We start from the raw sequence: 13,632 nt of genomic DNA on the forward strand, positions 1-13,632 counted from the left end.
AACATGCGCACTCACATGAAGGGGTTGTTACCTTCTGAGGGGACTCAGGGGAGAGTAGGGCAGTCTGGGCAGACAGACAACACCCTGCCGTCTGTAAAAACTCGGAGGCTTATTTGTCAGGATAATGCATTGCTAATGCATGGGAGGAGATTTGGAGATATAATCAGTAATCACCAATCCTATTCCTATTCCTATGAAAGTCATATCTGAGATAAGAACTTGATAAGAAAATAAATGAATAGCAATACAGTAGCAGCGGCGCCAGAGATCGAGTCGCTATATATTCGCTCAGTCACTCATGATTGTGTATGAACTATGAAGGCGTAATGGTACGACGTTGATCTGCGCTGTTTTCTACAGTACACGATGAGCAGTGGCAGTGTAAGTAGCCTACAGAACAACCGCACACAAAATATGTTTTATGACATTAGACATGGATGGATTAAGAATACATTCCGTTTGGGGCAAAAATAGCAATTCCCCATGCAGTCTATTTCAACGTTGGGTTATGTAGCCTTTTGACTTGAGAGTTACAAATCAATGAATCGCAATGCTTTTATAGTTTAATATCCCATTGTGTTGAGGGCGTATCGAGGTTTCAAGCCGGGAGGATGCTGAAAAAAGGCGTTGCGTGCGTTGCTAGGATACTGGACTGGCCACTGGGAGGGAGGAGGCTAAATGAACGAGTTGCTAGCTAGGATGCTAGGTCAAGCTGTCTGTATAACTGCAATTGATTGTGAATCAAGTGCTGCTGGACATACAGTATTACAGTATATGAGAAAGGCAATTCAAGCACTTACCATCTACCCACTTTCTGCTATTGTGTGTGTGTGTGTGTGTGTGTGTGTGTGTGTGTGTGTGTGTGTGTGTGTGTGTGTGTGTGTGTGTGTGTGTGTGTGTGTGCGTGCGTGCGTGCGTGCGTGCGTGCGTGCGTGCGTGCGTGTGTGTGTGTGTGTGTGTGTGTGCGCGCGCGTGTGTGTGTGTGTGTGTGTGTGTGTGTGTGTGTGTGTGTGTGTGTGTGTGTGTGTGTGCGCGTCAACAGAAGCGAGAGAGAGAGCAAAGGAGGAGACTGCAGTACTTCCTGACAGACTTGGCATTGCTTGGATCACTGCAGGTTGTAAAGTAAATTCAATGCATTTCCAGCTGTACTGGGTTCTGAGACTGTGGACAAGAAAAAAAGATCTTGTGTGAAGTGAGTGGTGCAACTCTGTGTGTGGGGGGGGGGGAGTTCCAGACCCACAGGAACGCACCCAGGGTGCCGACCCGATTCCGGCGAGCCGCCCCACGTCCGAAACGGTTGAGAAATGACAATGTGGGGGTCCCTCTACTGTACTGTCACTGTACTGTACTGGCACACCCGAAATCACCATATATACAGTTAATATGTGCGTGTGTGTTTGTGCGTGTGTTAGGTTGCGCACAGGTGGTGAAAAACAACCATGCTGTTTTCGTGCTCAGACGGAGCCAGCCAGCCACCCAGCCACCCACCCACACACACACATAGCTCCGTAAGGGAGTGGTTGCACCAAAAAAACGTAAAATGGTGAAAGCAGCACTGCCTTCTTCCTGTGCCAGCGACTCGTCACTCGTGTATGTGGGGGCCGCTGGTCTCGGGCACGCCTTGAAGAATTTGTAACCACAAATGACCCCCTCTTCGTCTCTGTCCTGTGCTCAGGGTTTCAGGTACTTCCAGCCCTGGCTTCGAGGGAGAGAAGAGCTGCTGCTAACAATTGTTAATGAGGATCTGGTTAGTATTGAAAACAAGAAAATAATGCTGTGCTGTACCGCAAATCCAAGCCTGCGCAGCAGGCCCAAATGGCAATGCTTTACCTTTATTAATTTGATATGGTATTATACACATTACATTTTCATATAATAAGTGCATATAATACACTTGCTCCACTTCTACATAACAGAGCCACCTCAAGCCCCAAGCAAGCAAATGAAACATTTTAATAGTCTGAGCGTATACAGGGTACACATATTCCGTGACCCACCTTAACCCTGGGTTACACACACACCCCCCAATCTCTCATCTTCTGCCACTACAGGGCTGGCGGTCGCCGGGCTTCGTGGTGTCCAGGGCCAGCTCCTGTTCCTCCGGCAGCACCTGCGACAGCAGCGATGGCTCTCAGAGTAGCAGCCCCGTCGACGTCAGCCCGGCCAGCCACACCAGCTCGCCCCTACCTGGAGAAACACCACCAGGCCCGCAGCCTCACACGCGCGCCGTTGCCAAGACCCAGCCGCAGCAGGCGAGCAGGTGAGTTCCCATGTGCAATATATATGGTGTATTTGTCGGGGTTGAGATTCCAAGAGGTCAGAGAAGGTATATTGTGTTTTTGAGCGGTGCCTCCGCTCCATTACGGAGCTATGTGTGTCCGTATGTCTGTCTCTGTGTCCGTCTGTCTGTATGTATACTGTATGTATGTCCGAGCACGGAAAGCTGCAACACCTAAAGTGGCCAGTACAGAATTATACCCCCGGGGACCCCCACACGCACAGACCCCCCGGGGACCCCCACACACAGACACCCCCGGGGACCCCCACATGGTAACTCTGTCAAGAGCCCTGGGAAGAATTCATATTATTTTACTTCAGTAAAAGCAGCAAATACAACAAAGGATGCCTTCCGCACTTCCGCTTGACTTCCGCCTTACACTACAGTGCGAATAGTTCGCTCCAATGAAGTGCATGCAGCCAATGTTTTTCTATCTATGGCGCCCCGCGGCCTGCTGCTTCTACTACTAAGAGGCAGGGCTTGCAACGTGCTTCATCTGACAGCTGGAAGGCAAGGAAGATGGATGGATTTTATTTGTTCATTAACATTTCCAGACATTTTCAAAAGTAGTAGTGGAAAATAGGTGGCTCTAAAAGCTCACAAGCTGTCGTTATGCGACGGGTCCCGAGCTGAAATGTTTTGGGGAACCCTCCTCCTGTATAGACCGATTCCGTAGCGGTTTCATGGTCGCAGCCTACGTATTTCCTGTAGGCGGACTCGACGTAGCTGCGGGGGTAAAACCCTCACCAGGCGCACCTCTTCCACTACAGTGAACGGCAGAGTGACTGATGTTAGTTTGCCTCAAACTTTACTCCTTTACCTGCTTTTTTACTAACACTAACATTGCAAAGATGCCCAGAACATCGAGATGAACCTGTGTAGTTTATGGCTGCTCCAACAGTAGTGGCAACATAACAAATAAAATAAAACGGAATGTCTAATATCCACCGCGATGGCTGAGACCAGAGCCATTGAGTAATGGTTGAGACAAAGCTGTCAACAAACTCTGCTTGCCTTGAGCAACACACACACACTACAGTAGTAACACTTTCAAGTGGTGTGTGTGTGTGTGTGTGTGTGTGTGTGTGTGTGTGTGTGTGTGTGTGTGTGTGTGTGTTTGCGCTTGCATGCGTGCGCGTGCGTTTGTTTAACTTTTTCCCTACAACTACACCTCCCATGCAGGCCATTTATGTAAATATGAGTGAGTGTGTTCTTAGTCAAGATGCTTGCCTAAATAAGTTTGACTTTTAAGACATGTAAAGGTGGAGCTCAAACTAATGAATTATATGTTCACACGCCAGAAAAGTAAACATACTGTAAAAGCAGTGAGCACAGACATGCAGGCGGTAGGTAAAACAGGCACAGGCACACACAGAACACGCATACACGCCCACACGCGCGCACACAAACTTGTTGACTCTTTCCAGTGGTGGATGTTTACACAAGTACTGTACTTAAGTAGTTGAGGCACCTTTACTTGAGTATACTTTTTTCAATACTTTACATTACTACTACTACTACTACTACTACTACTTTATCTACTTTGCCGATTTAGATTATCATGACAAAACATACAAAGTATATATTCTTTTCATTAAAAAATAACAGATCTACAAAGATTTGAGTTAAAAACGTGCGCTCTGAAAGAATATATATTCAAAGATTTAAAACAAATAGCATACCTAGAATCTCGTAGTGCAGCACTCGCGCTACGAACCAAGCTAAAGTATAACATAACGCTATTGACAATCTTTTAATAATGAAGTTACTTGTTATAACATTTGTTATATTTTGATGCCAATACTTTTGTACTTTTACTCAAGTAAGACTCGTTGTATTTGCTGCTTTTACTGAAGTAAAAGAATATGAGTACTTCTTACACCCCTGCCTCTCTCTCTTTCTTCCCAGGGCTCCTGGCAGTGAGGGCCACCTCCTCCCAGCCTCCCCCAGTGAACGAGAGATGGCAGTGCCGGTAAGCTGCTCACCCTCCAGCTCATTTTGGTTTCCGAGGTGGAACTTTCCCCCCCAAAACGAGTTAATCAATGCCATTTGGTGGACACACGTTCATCTCACGTGTCCAGACCATTTTCAGCACGGGTGGCCCCAATGAGATATCAAATACCTAACCTTAACTGTGTGTGTGTGTGTGTGTGTGTGTGTGTGTGTGTGTGTGTGTGTGTGTGTGTGTGTGTGCGTGCGTGCGTGCGTGCGTGCGTCACTGCATATCATGGAAAAAATGTAATATGCATATGCAGTATTTCTACTATAATAATATTTCATATGGTATACACATTGATTTGCCTTTGCTTTCTCCATTACCAGGAAGTGAACTGTACTCTATTCCTATTGGCTGGTTACGCCAAATATGGACGGCCCTATGCCTGGATACGTTCCAATCACGAGCGCCTGGTCAATATCGGAGGCACCGATTCCATGGTGAAAGACACGCCCATGAAACTCAAGTCCATCACAGACTGGCAAACGCAAGGTATGGAAAAAATGTCTGGAATCCTGAAAAGTAGACAGTTATTGTTTCAATGAGACCATGTTGACAGATTCAATAATTGGTCTATTTTTTCCATGAGCTGAATTCGTTACAGATGTGTGTCTGAGTCCACCCGCCGTGAGATACAATTTCCTGTATAGGGGCATGAAAAGATGAAAGTTAGATTACATGTGGCGAGGGTTTAGTCTTATTCATCAACAACATACACAAGCTGTATTTATTTACTTTTGGCATATAAGCTCCTGTATAAACTATTGTTTCACTTCATCTTTGTGTCTGTAAATTCCAATTCTTTCCATCTAGGAGTGCGTGTGTGGGACATTGTCAGTGAGCTGGTGTGTCTGTGCACCATTCCTGCTCCTTCTAACCCCTTTGCCCTGGATATGAGCTACGTTAAAAGCCTTCCCCTCCCAGAGAGGTTCGTAGTCACAGGAGCCCTCCTCAACTTCCTGGAGATGTACGTGGTTTACGGAAACAGAGACGAGTTACACTATGACAAAGGTACTGGCATCATTTGTAATGTTAGTATGAGTGATAAGCAATTAAGACACGTATAGGTGAAATTGTAAAAGACAGACAGCAGGTGGTGCTCTAGAGCTGTTGTGGAGGAACTATGTTTACAGTCACTTCATTTCATCTCCTCTTTTCTCTTTCATTCCATCCCTTTTTGCCCTATCTGGCTGTCCGTCAATCTGTCTATCTATTTCTGTCTGTTTTTCTTTCTCTTTAGCCGCTTAAGACAGTATGCCACCAAAATGTGGAACGCCCTACCAACAGCCATTAAGACATGTGAATCCCTTGACTCCTTCAAAACCGCTCTCAAAGGGCACCTATACAGATAGCTGCAATTCGAAACTGGCCCCCGTAAAAAAAGGCTGAACCCCCCCCCCCCACACCCCCTTTTCCCCCCACTGTATTTTATTATTTTCCCTTTTTTACCTCCTTTTATGATGATTTCCTGTTTTTTTGTTTGTTATAGAAGTGCATATTTGTACGTCTCTAAATGTTATGAATTGAAAACGGTGGACCCTATTGTAAACAAGTGTAATGCTTTATGGCGTCGTGACTGTCGTCCACAGTTAACAGTTTTTGTATTGAGTCGTGCTTGAAATGTACCTATTCTGCATACTGTGAAAAAATGCTTCAATCAATCAATCAATCAATCAAAGGCCACCAGCGTTTTTACTGACTTGTCCATTTCTGCCCGCGTCTCATTTCAGTGGTGGAGGAAGTCAAGCCTCTGCGGCGTCTTCACGTCCAGTCCCTGCTGGAGGTCCAGAGACTCCATCGGAGCGCCAGGTCCAATAACACGCCTGAAACAGAGCATGCCTCTGGACAACAGTGACCACGGATCTCCTTTACAGATCCTCTGCATAGATATGACTAAATGCCTCATCTGTACTAGGTCTGTTCTTGTGGTGACGGTGCAAATGGTACCGACCCGTACAGCCAGGTCCATTTGCTTCCATTTATATGCTCTGTTAAAATTAACACAGTGAACTGTGAACATTGGGGTCCCAAACATTTAAAAATCTGTCAAGTCAGGGGTTTAGAAGTACTCGTGTAGCCAATATTACCCAAGTCTGTCGAATGTAAAAAAAAAAAAAACCCAACCTAAAACATACCTTGTACCCTGGGAAATTAGTCACGTGACTTTAAGATTTAAAAAAATAAATCCCAGGACCTCTCTGAAAGTCTTGACCTCTACAACCCCCAAACCCTTACAACATGCACACGATGGAATTCTGTTTTTAGCAAGCCAAATATAACTCTTTAAAAACTGTGTGTGCGTGTTCCAATTTGGAACCATTTGGAATGTTCCATTCATCATGTAAATGCATCTCATTTATCAAGTATAGTGGTACTGCACAAGGGTCAAAGTTCAGGTTGGCCAGATATTTGTAATCCAGAGTTGAAAACATGACAGTCTTTGTATTGAGTTTGTGCTTAAAATGTACTGTAAATTCTACAAACTGTTAATAAATATTTCAATCAATCAATCAAAGTAGCCACATCAGACATTCACAAGACGACAGACACAATGTTTGCTGTATAAAAACTTTACTATTCAATAGAATACATATTTAAATATGCAGATAACATAAAATGTACACGGACAATAAAATAACACTTAAAAGCGGGCACTTTGAGCCCGTCAGGGTGGCAATGTCGTTTGTAGTTTGGGATACATCATTGTGTACTCCCCCCCCCCCCCCCCCCCCCCAAACAAAACAAAAAAACATTAAAAACATTGACACCGTTCAAGAAAGACAAAATCAAAATAGGCACATTTACTGTGGAACTCCTTAGCTTATGCAATTGCTGGTCTCAACTCCTGCGTGCTCATTTAACCCATTCTGACCGGGCACCCATTTTGGTGTCAGCATCATGTCGTGCTTTAGCTATTTAAAAATAGCAGATCTACAAGCTCATATCGCGCCACCGAGTGGCGCGATACGAGCTTGTAGGTCTGCTATTTTTGAAAAATCGAAGAGCGACTGACATTTTTAGAATCTGATCTCAGGTCAGAATGGGTTCATCAGACCAGTGTGTGTCCGGCGGAAACCTCGTATGAATCTGATCTCAGGTCAGAATGGGTTTTAACGGAGTGTAAAAGTTGACCTGTAAGGGGCCGTTTTTACACTCTGTTAAACAAACAAAGTGTTTACTGGCGGCCTTAGTGTCTCCCCTCAAGTCTCCCCTGTGTAACATTTGTAAACCTTTAAAGGAGAATTCCATACTAAAAGGCTTTCTTACCTTTCTTTGTAGTTGTTACGTCCCCACCAAAGAGGTACAGGTGTTTTTTTGTGCAAAAGCTCCTTATTGGCTATTCCCCCTACCATAAGCCCTAAATGAATTGCATTGAATTGAATGGGAATTGAATGGGGCTATGGGGTGTTGTGCTAATTCGCTTATTTCCATCGCTCAAAATTATAATTTCTTTGTATATATCCTCTCTTCATAATGTAAATAATACCCCAAGCGGCACACTTTACTACTTCTTTCGATGGAAATAAGCAAACTAGCATAACACCCCATAGCCCCATTCAATTCCCATTCAATGCAATGCAATTCATTGAGGGCTTATGGTAGGGAAAATAGTCAATAAGGAGTTTTTGCACAAAAAAACACCTGGACCTCTTTGGTGGGGACTACAAAGAAAGGTAAGAAAGATAAGAAAGCATTCTAGCATGGAATTCTCCTTTAATCAGTCGCCATCATTGGACCATGTTATGCAATCCCGCACACAGTGATGCCCGGCATGCCTGTCAGTTAAAATGCAGTCACAAAGAACTGGGGGCACTTTTCACAGCTCCGGTAAAGTGACCACAACGTTAATGGTTTCTGAATCTGTCTTTACACAGTAGGAATGCACTGACGTGGTCTGGGAAAATGTGAGGAGTGCGTGTGTCAGAGAGAGGCAGAACAGGCAGGCATGCACATACTTAATCCATTCTGACCCGAGATCAGATTCTAAAAATGTCTATTACATCCTGACAGTTTCATTATTAACCCATTCTGACCTGAGATCAGATTCTAAAAGTGTCTTCGATTTTTCAAAAATAGCAGACCTACAAGCTCGTATCGCGCCACTCGGTGGCGCGATATGAGCTTGTAGATCTGCTATTTTTCAATAGCTAAAGCATAACATGATGCTGACACCAAAATGGGTCCCCGTTCAGAATGGGTTAACAATATGCAAAGTCATAAAGTCAGCAGTGATTTCCAAGGATCCTAGATCTTGAATTTCGGAATGCAGGTGCATGGGCGAACATTCCAAATCGGGGGCTCCGCATGGGAATAATTTATCACATTGGCCATCACTCAGAAAACTAGTTTTTAGCAGGATGCTCCTACAGTACATAGCTTAAGGGAGGATTTAGTTTGCACTGAGGGTTGTCATCAGGTTATGTACACAAGTAACTAGGCCTGTCATACAAATGCTGAAAAGTACACAAACGACCGTTTAACATAGGACTTATTTAGGATCCATTGCCAAAATGCAAATGGTAAAATCATTAAGTGATTCAGAAGGTGCTCAAAGAAAGAAGTCACAAAAAGAACAGGATTAAGCCCGATTTGTACTTTGCATCTTTGTCTCACACCAAAAACTGCTGATCTACAAGCTCTGCCGCCAAGTGTTGTGAGCTTGTAGATCTGTTATTTTTGTTGCAAGACACCAGCATGCAACTAAGTATAAATCAGTGGCACAGTCACAGTTACAGCTTGCAGTGGCAAACTGTAACTGTGAAAAACCCAAGCCTAGAACCCTTCGTTTAAAATTAAAAAAAAAAAGGCCCGACATTTTTCTACTCCTCACACTATTCTGTGACTTAACTTAGACTTAGCCAAGACAAATACATAGTCAAATCGGGAGTGTTTTCCCTTCCCTCTTTTTCTATCTCTGAAAAGTAAGAAAAGGAATCCTTACAGGTTGTTTTTACTTCAGACTGAGGTAAATTAACACTCATGATTTTACAGTTTACTGTATATGCCACGTTTAGGTTAACTCTGAAATGAATAAATAAATAAATCCAATAGTAATTTTTAAGAGAAAGGTGCTTGCTAGCACCACAGGGTGGAACATTTCGACAAGTCAAAACGACTTGTCGCTGTGTGTAAAAAATAAAAATAAATAAAAAATAGATAATATTTTAAAGCCAATCTGTTTGCATCCAGTTCTGGCTTTTTCCATTTGGATCCAGTTTTGGCTGTGTTTTCTGTTCCGATCCAGTTTTGGCTGTGTCTTCTGTTCCGATCCAGTTTTGGCTGTGTCCTGTGTAACATTGTTGGTTTTGGTGATATACCCGTGTACTTTGTGTCTCCTTCAACAGACAACCAGACTCTTCGACCCCATCCTTACTAGTGGCAGTGGAAATTAAGTGGTCTAGAGTCAGCCACAAGTCTGCTAGTAGCTGTTGACACATGAATAATGGCAGCTGTCAACAGCCTCTTACCATCATGGTTTGCTAACTCGCAAACGTCAACAGCTGATGCTGCTACTTCCAAAGCTCTCAAGTCCGTCAAGTCACCGGCTACAGAAATTGTCCCTGCAATCCTCAGATGTCATCCCACCCTCATTCCTTCCCTCCCTCCCTTGTCAGTGTTGTGGTGCTTGAGATTTGAATCAGGTTAATGTGGTTCCATATTTTCGTGGCACTGATTTAATTCCAGCTGTCTGAAGTGGATCCTCTTCTAGTGATGGCCTTGAGGGGGCTGTGAGACACCGAGCCCCTCTTCTTCCAGCGAACTTAAAACACAAAAAGACAAAGTCAGTACAGTCAGTTGGTAGGAATTAAAGCATATACTGGCATTCAAATAGTCATTACAGGCATTCAAGTCTCCCTGAGGGAATAACTCTTGGGGGGGGGGGTATTGCAATATTCAATATTACCATGTATCGCTCAAAGCCTAATTTGTCTTCTGGAGAAAGCTCACCTTTTCCTAGACTGGTGGGGAGTGTGCAGCTCTTGGGCATTGTAGGGGTCTTGGGCAGGTCTTCCATCCCCTTGACCTCTCCCAGGGGGAGAGTAGCTGTGCTGTCCTGCTGCGAGTCTCTCAACGCCCGCTGGAAGGAATGTGCCAGGCAGGCCGTCATGTCCCTCGCCCGCTCGGCCCGGCTGCACCAGAACACTCGGCACTGGAGCTGCTGCCCTTGCTTCTTACAGATGTACAGGAAGACATTGGGTCTGTTGGAATCAGCGGCACAGTAGGCAATGTCCTGCAGGTAGGTCTTGGTGAGCTGCCGGCCTGTGCTCAGCTCCTTGACCTCCACGTACCTTGGACGCACCACCAGGGCATGGTCTTTGCCCAGCTTCTTCCCGTTGCCGGTGCCCTCTAGCAAATGGCCTATGGCGTTTTCCGCCTGCTCTCGGTCCAGGGAGAAGATCTTCTCTGTGCCCAGGTAGTGGACCTTGAAGAGCGGGTCGCCGTGGGACAGCGACTCCGTGCGGTCCCGGAGGAAGCGGCGGCGGAGGGCAGCCGGGGAGTTTTTAAGGGTCTGCATGAGCTGGAAGGTGCTGAGAGCCATGGTGCGTTTCAGGCAGGACTTGGGGGAAGATTCAGAGGCCAGCTCTGGGTCAGCCGAGGTGGATGGATCCTCCTCGGGCTCCGTTCCACTGGTCTGCGTCTCCTCTACAGATGCAGTGTCGTCACAGCCGCCGCGCTTATCTGGAATAAAACGAATGAAACCGGAGGTTAGCAGCAGGCTCATTTTAAATGAAGAGTTATGTGCTGAAAATGGCACATAAATATTAGGACTATTAGTAGTTCATCTTAAATCTTGAGGTATGAAAATGACCCAATTTATTTAATGCCCGCCAGTCATTGAATGGAGACATACTTCCATGATGGAAAACGTGGCTGGCACTGTACCAGGCAGTCAGTGTACCAAAGTGCAATAAAACAAAGGCCAGCTGACAAGAGTGACGTATTCACACATAATATTAATTTACCACAAGACACCAGCCGTTAAATATTAACGAGCGGGCTTGGCCTGGGCTTTTGTTGACGGGAATGAACCCTTGAGACATGCACTTACGCAGACTTTGGTTAAGATCATTGGCTACCCTATAGTCTTTTATTGGGCATCAATGAATGATAGTCTAATATATTTAGGAATAAAGTTATCACCACCACACCATTTCAGTTCTTTAACCCATTCTGAACGGGCACCCATTTTGGTGTCGGCATCATGTTATGCTTTAGCTATTGAAAAATAGCAGATCTACAAGCTCATATCGCGCCACCGAGTGGCGCGATACGAGCTTGTAGGTCTGCTATTTTTTGAAAAATCGAAGAACGACTGACATTTTTTAGAATCTGATCTCAGGTCAGAATGGGTTAATCAGACCAGTGTGTGTCCGGCGGAAACCTCGTATGAATCTGATCTCAGGTCAGACGTGAGAGCGGACAGTCAAGTGCATTCCACACATATAGGGCCTATGTGACCTCGCCAACTATGTCTTATGCAACCCTCACAGCTGCCCCCATTGTCTTTGACCCTCCAAAAACTTCAACACTCTCCTCTGGTTGCTCTACAGCCATTGTGTTAAACATTTTATTTTTTCCCCTTTCTCTTTTGTTGGCCATTCTTTAAACATCCTACAAACGGCCTCAGAAGTGAGTTAGTAGAGAACCGCCGACTGTTGTGGGCCATTGTTAGTCAAGCACCCTGCACAGGAAACAGCTTTGCGCTCCCCGCCAAATAATTTCTACTAAAAACAATGGCCTGCTTTGGTGATTATGTCACATCACAAAGACATGCGAGCTGAACTAAAGCATGGTCTGACCCAAGATGCAGACATACAGATGTAGCCTATGCTCATATAGGTCACAGACGTGCAGACATGCAGAGACACACACACACACACACACACACACACACACACACACACACACACACACACACACACACACAATACAAAGGTCAGTATAAAGATACAATACTGATCTGCACTATATCTCTGTACATTTATGTCAATACAAATGTACAGTTATATCCTGTGTACATTTTATTGTACAGTTATTGATTTGAATCATTATCATGCCTCAAAGGTTATTTTACAGATCTGACTGTCAACTGAGTAGATTGGTGTACACTGACTGCACACACAGTAGCTCCAACAGTGGCATTTAATCCAGGCTGTTGTTTACATAATAACTTAGCTAACTCACAGTTTCAAGGGGAATTTTTAGAGAGGTGGGAATATATACTAGGAAAAAAGACCTATCCGTTTATGAGGCCTGACCTTCATTGTAACCTAGAGACACAGAACATAACAGTCAAAAACACAGTATTCCAAACAAGCGTCTATTATTTTCAATGAAAACGTCTATATCACCTTTCAGAGTTTTTATATCATGTTTTAAATGTTCTCAACAACAAAACAGACCTGTATGGAGTTGATCAGGATAATATTCCGTCCTAATGCTGGACAGTGGACACAAAACTGTACATTGCGCTCATTACATTTTCAAAAGGAAAATAAAGTGCCCTTAGGCTATGGCTATATAATATTAATATATATATTTTAAGTGAAAATAAGACGATCCACAAAAGCTCAAATATCGAAGTTGAATGACGGGAGTTCAGGAGTTGTGAGTGAGAATGTGTTGATTTGTCGTCGGTAGTCTATACGACGAAGGACATTAAAAGCAAAAAGCCAACTACATTTACTAAAATATAAAAAGTGCTGTCTTACCTGGCCACAGAGTCATAGAGACTCTCTGCTGTGCCTTAAGGCAGGTGGACAGGTGCAATAAGGTGGCTGCAGAAGACGAGCTCGTGCGCCAGTCCGCTTAATATCCAACATTAAGAACAGAAGTCAACTAAAACGCGTCCTCGTTCCACACCGCAGGTCTTGTTTGTTCCTCACGCCTCGATCGCTCGCTGTCCTCCTGGCTGGTGGTGTATTTTTGCCCCCTGACGATGTGTGGGTGACGGGTGTCCGTGTCCCGTCCCCCCGCAAACAATGTGGTATTGTATTGGGTCCGATTGGCGTAAACTTTCAATGACAGCAGCACACGCGTGGTAGTTGGGGGAAATGAAAAGCTCTCTCTCGCTCTTTCTTCATTCACCAGGCAGTCTGTTGGCGTGACTCGTGGGTGTGTGTGTGTGTGTGTGTGTGACGCTCGTTGATGGCTTTGACTGACTTGAATGACTCGAAGGCGGTGCGGAGCTGTGCTTTTGAACAGCGTGGGCGCGTCGATCGTCCGCGGAGTGAACGCGCATGTGATTGCGCGTCTGCAGACCTGAAGAAGGAGGAGGCGGGTGCCAGGGAGGAGGGAGGGTAGTAGGGTACATGGAAACAAGATAGTTTGCGTCTTCATCAAATATCCAGGAATA

General features: G+C 44.8%; 1 protein-coding gene across 1 annotated transcript; it reads right to left on the reverse strand.

Moving 5' to 3' along the window:
• Positions 1-9,076: 9,076 nt before the first annotated feature.
• On the reverse strand, positions 9,077-13,491 carry LOC310875357 (uncharacterized protein). The gene is made up of 3 exons (XM_083788562.1): positions 12,989-13,491; positions 10,224-10,955; positions 9,077-10,035 (listed from the first exon to the last, which is right to left on the reverse strand). The coding sequence occupies exons 1-3, from the start codon at positions 13,002-13,004 to the stop codon at positions 9,950-9,952; spliced, it is 834 nt and encodes a 277-aa protein (XP_083644688.1). The 5' UTR covers positions 13,005-13,491; the 3' UTR covers positions 9,077-9,949.
• Positions 13,492-13,632: the final 141 nt, after the last annotated feature.

The sequence above is a fragment of the Protomyctophum parallelum genome, assembly GCF_964188405.1.
Source record: "Protomyctophum parallelum genome assembly, chromosome: 18".
Taxonomy (NCBI): Eukaryota; Metazoa; Chordata; class Actinopteri; order Myctophiformes; family Myctophidae; genus Protomyctophum; species Protomyctophum parallelum.

Excerpts from the sequence above, each read along its gene's own strand:
- LOC310875357 (XM_083788562.1), bottom strand. Across the intron at positions 10,036-10,223 it reads CCCCACCAGTCTAGGAAAAG|TTCGCTGGAAGAAGAGGGGC; the intron begins GTGAGCTTTCTC and ends TTGTGTTTTAAG.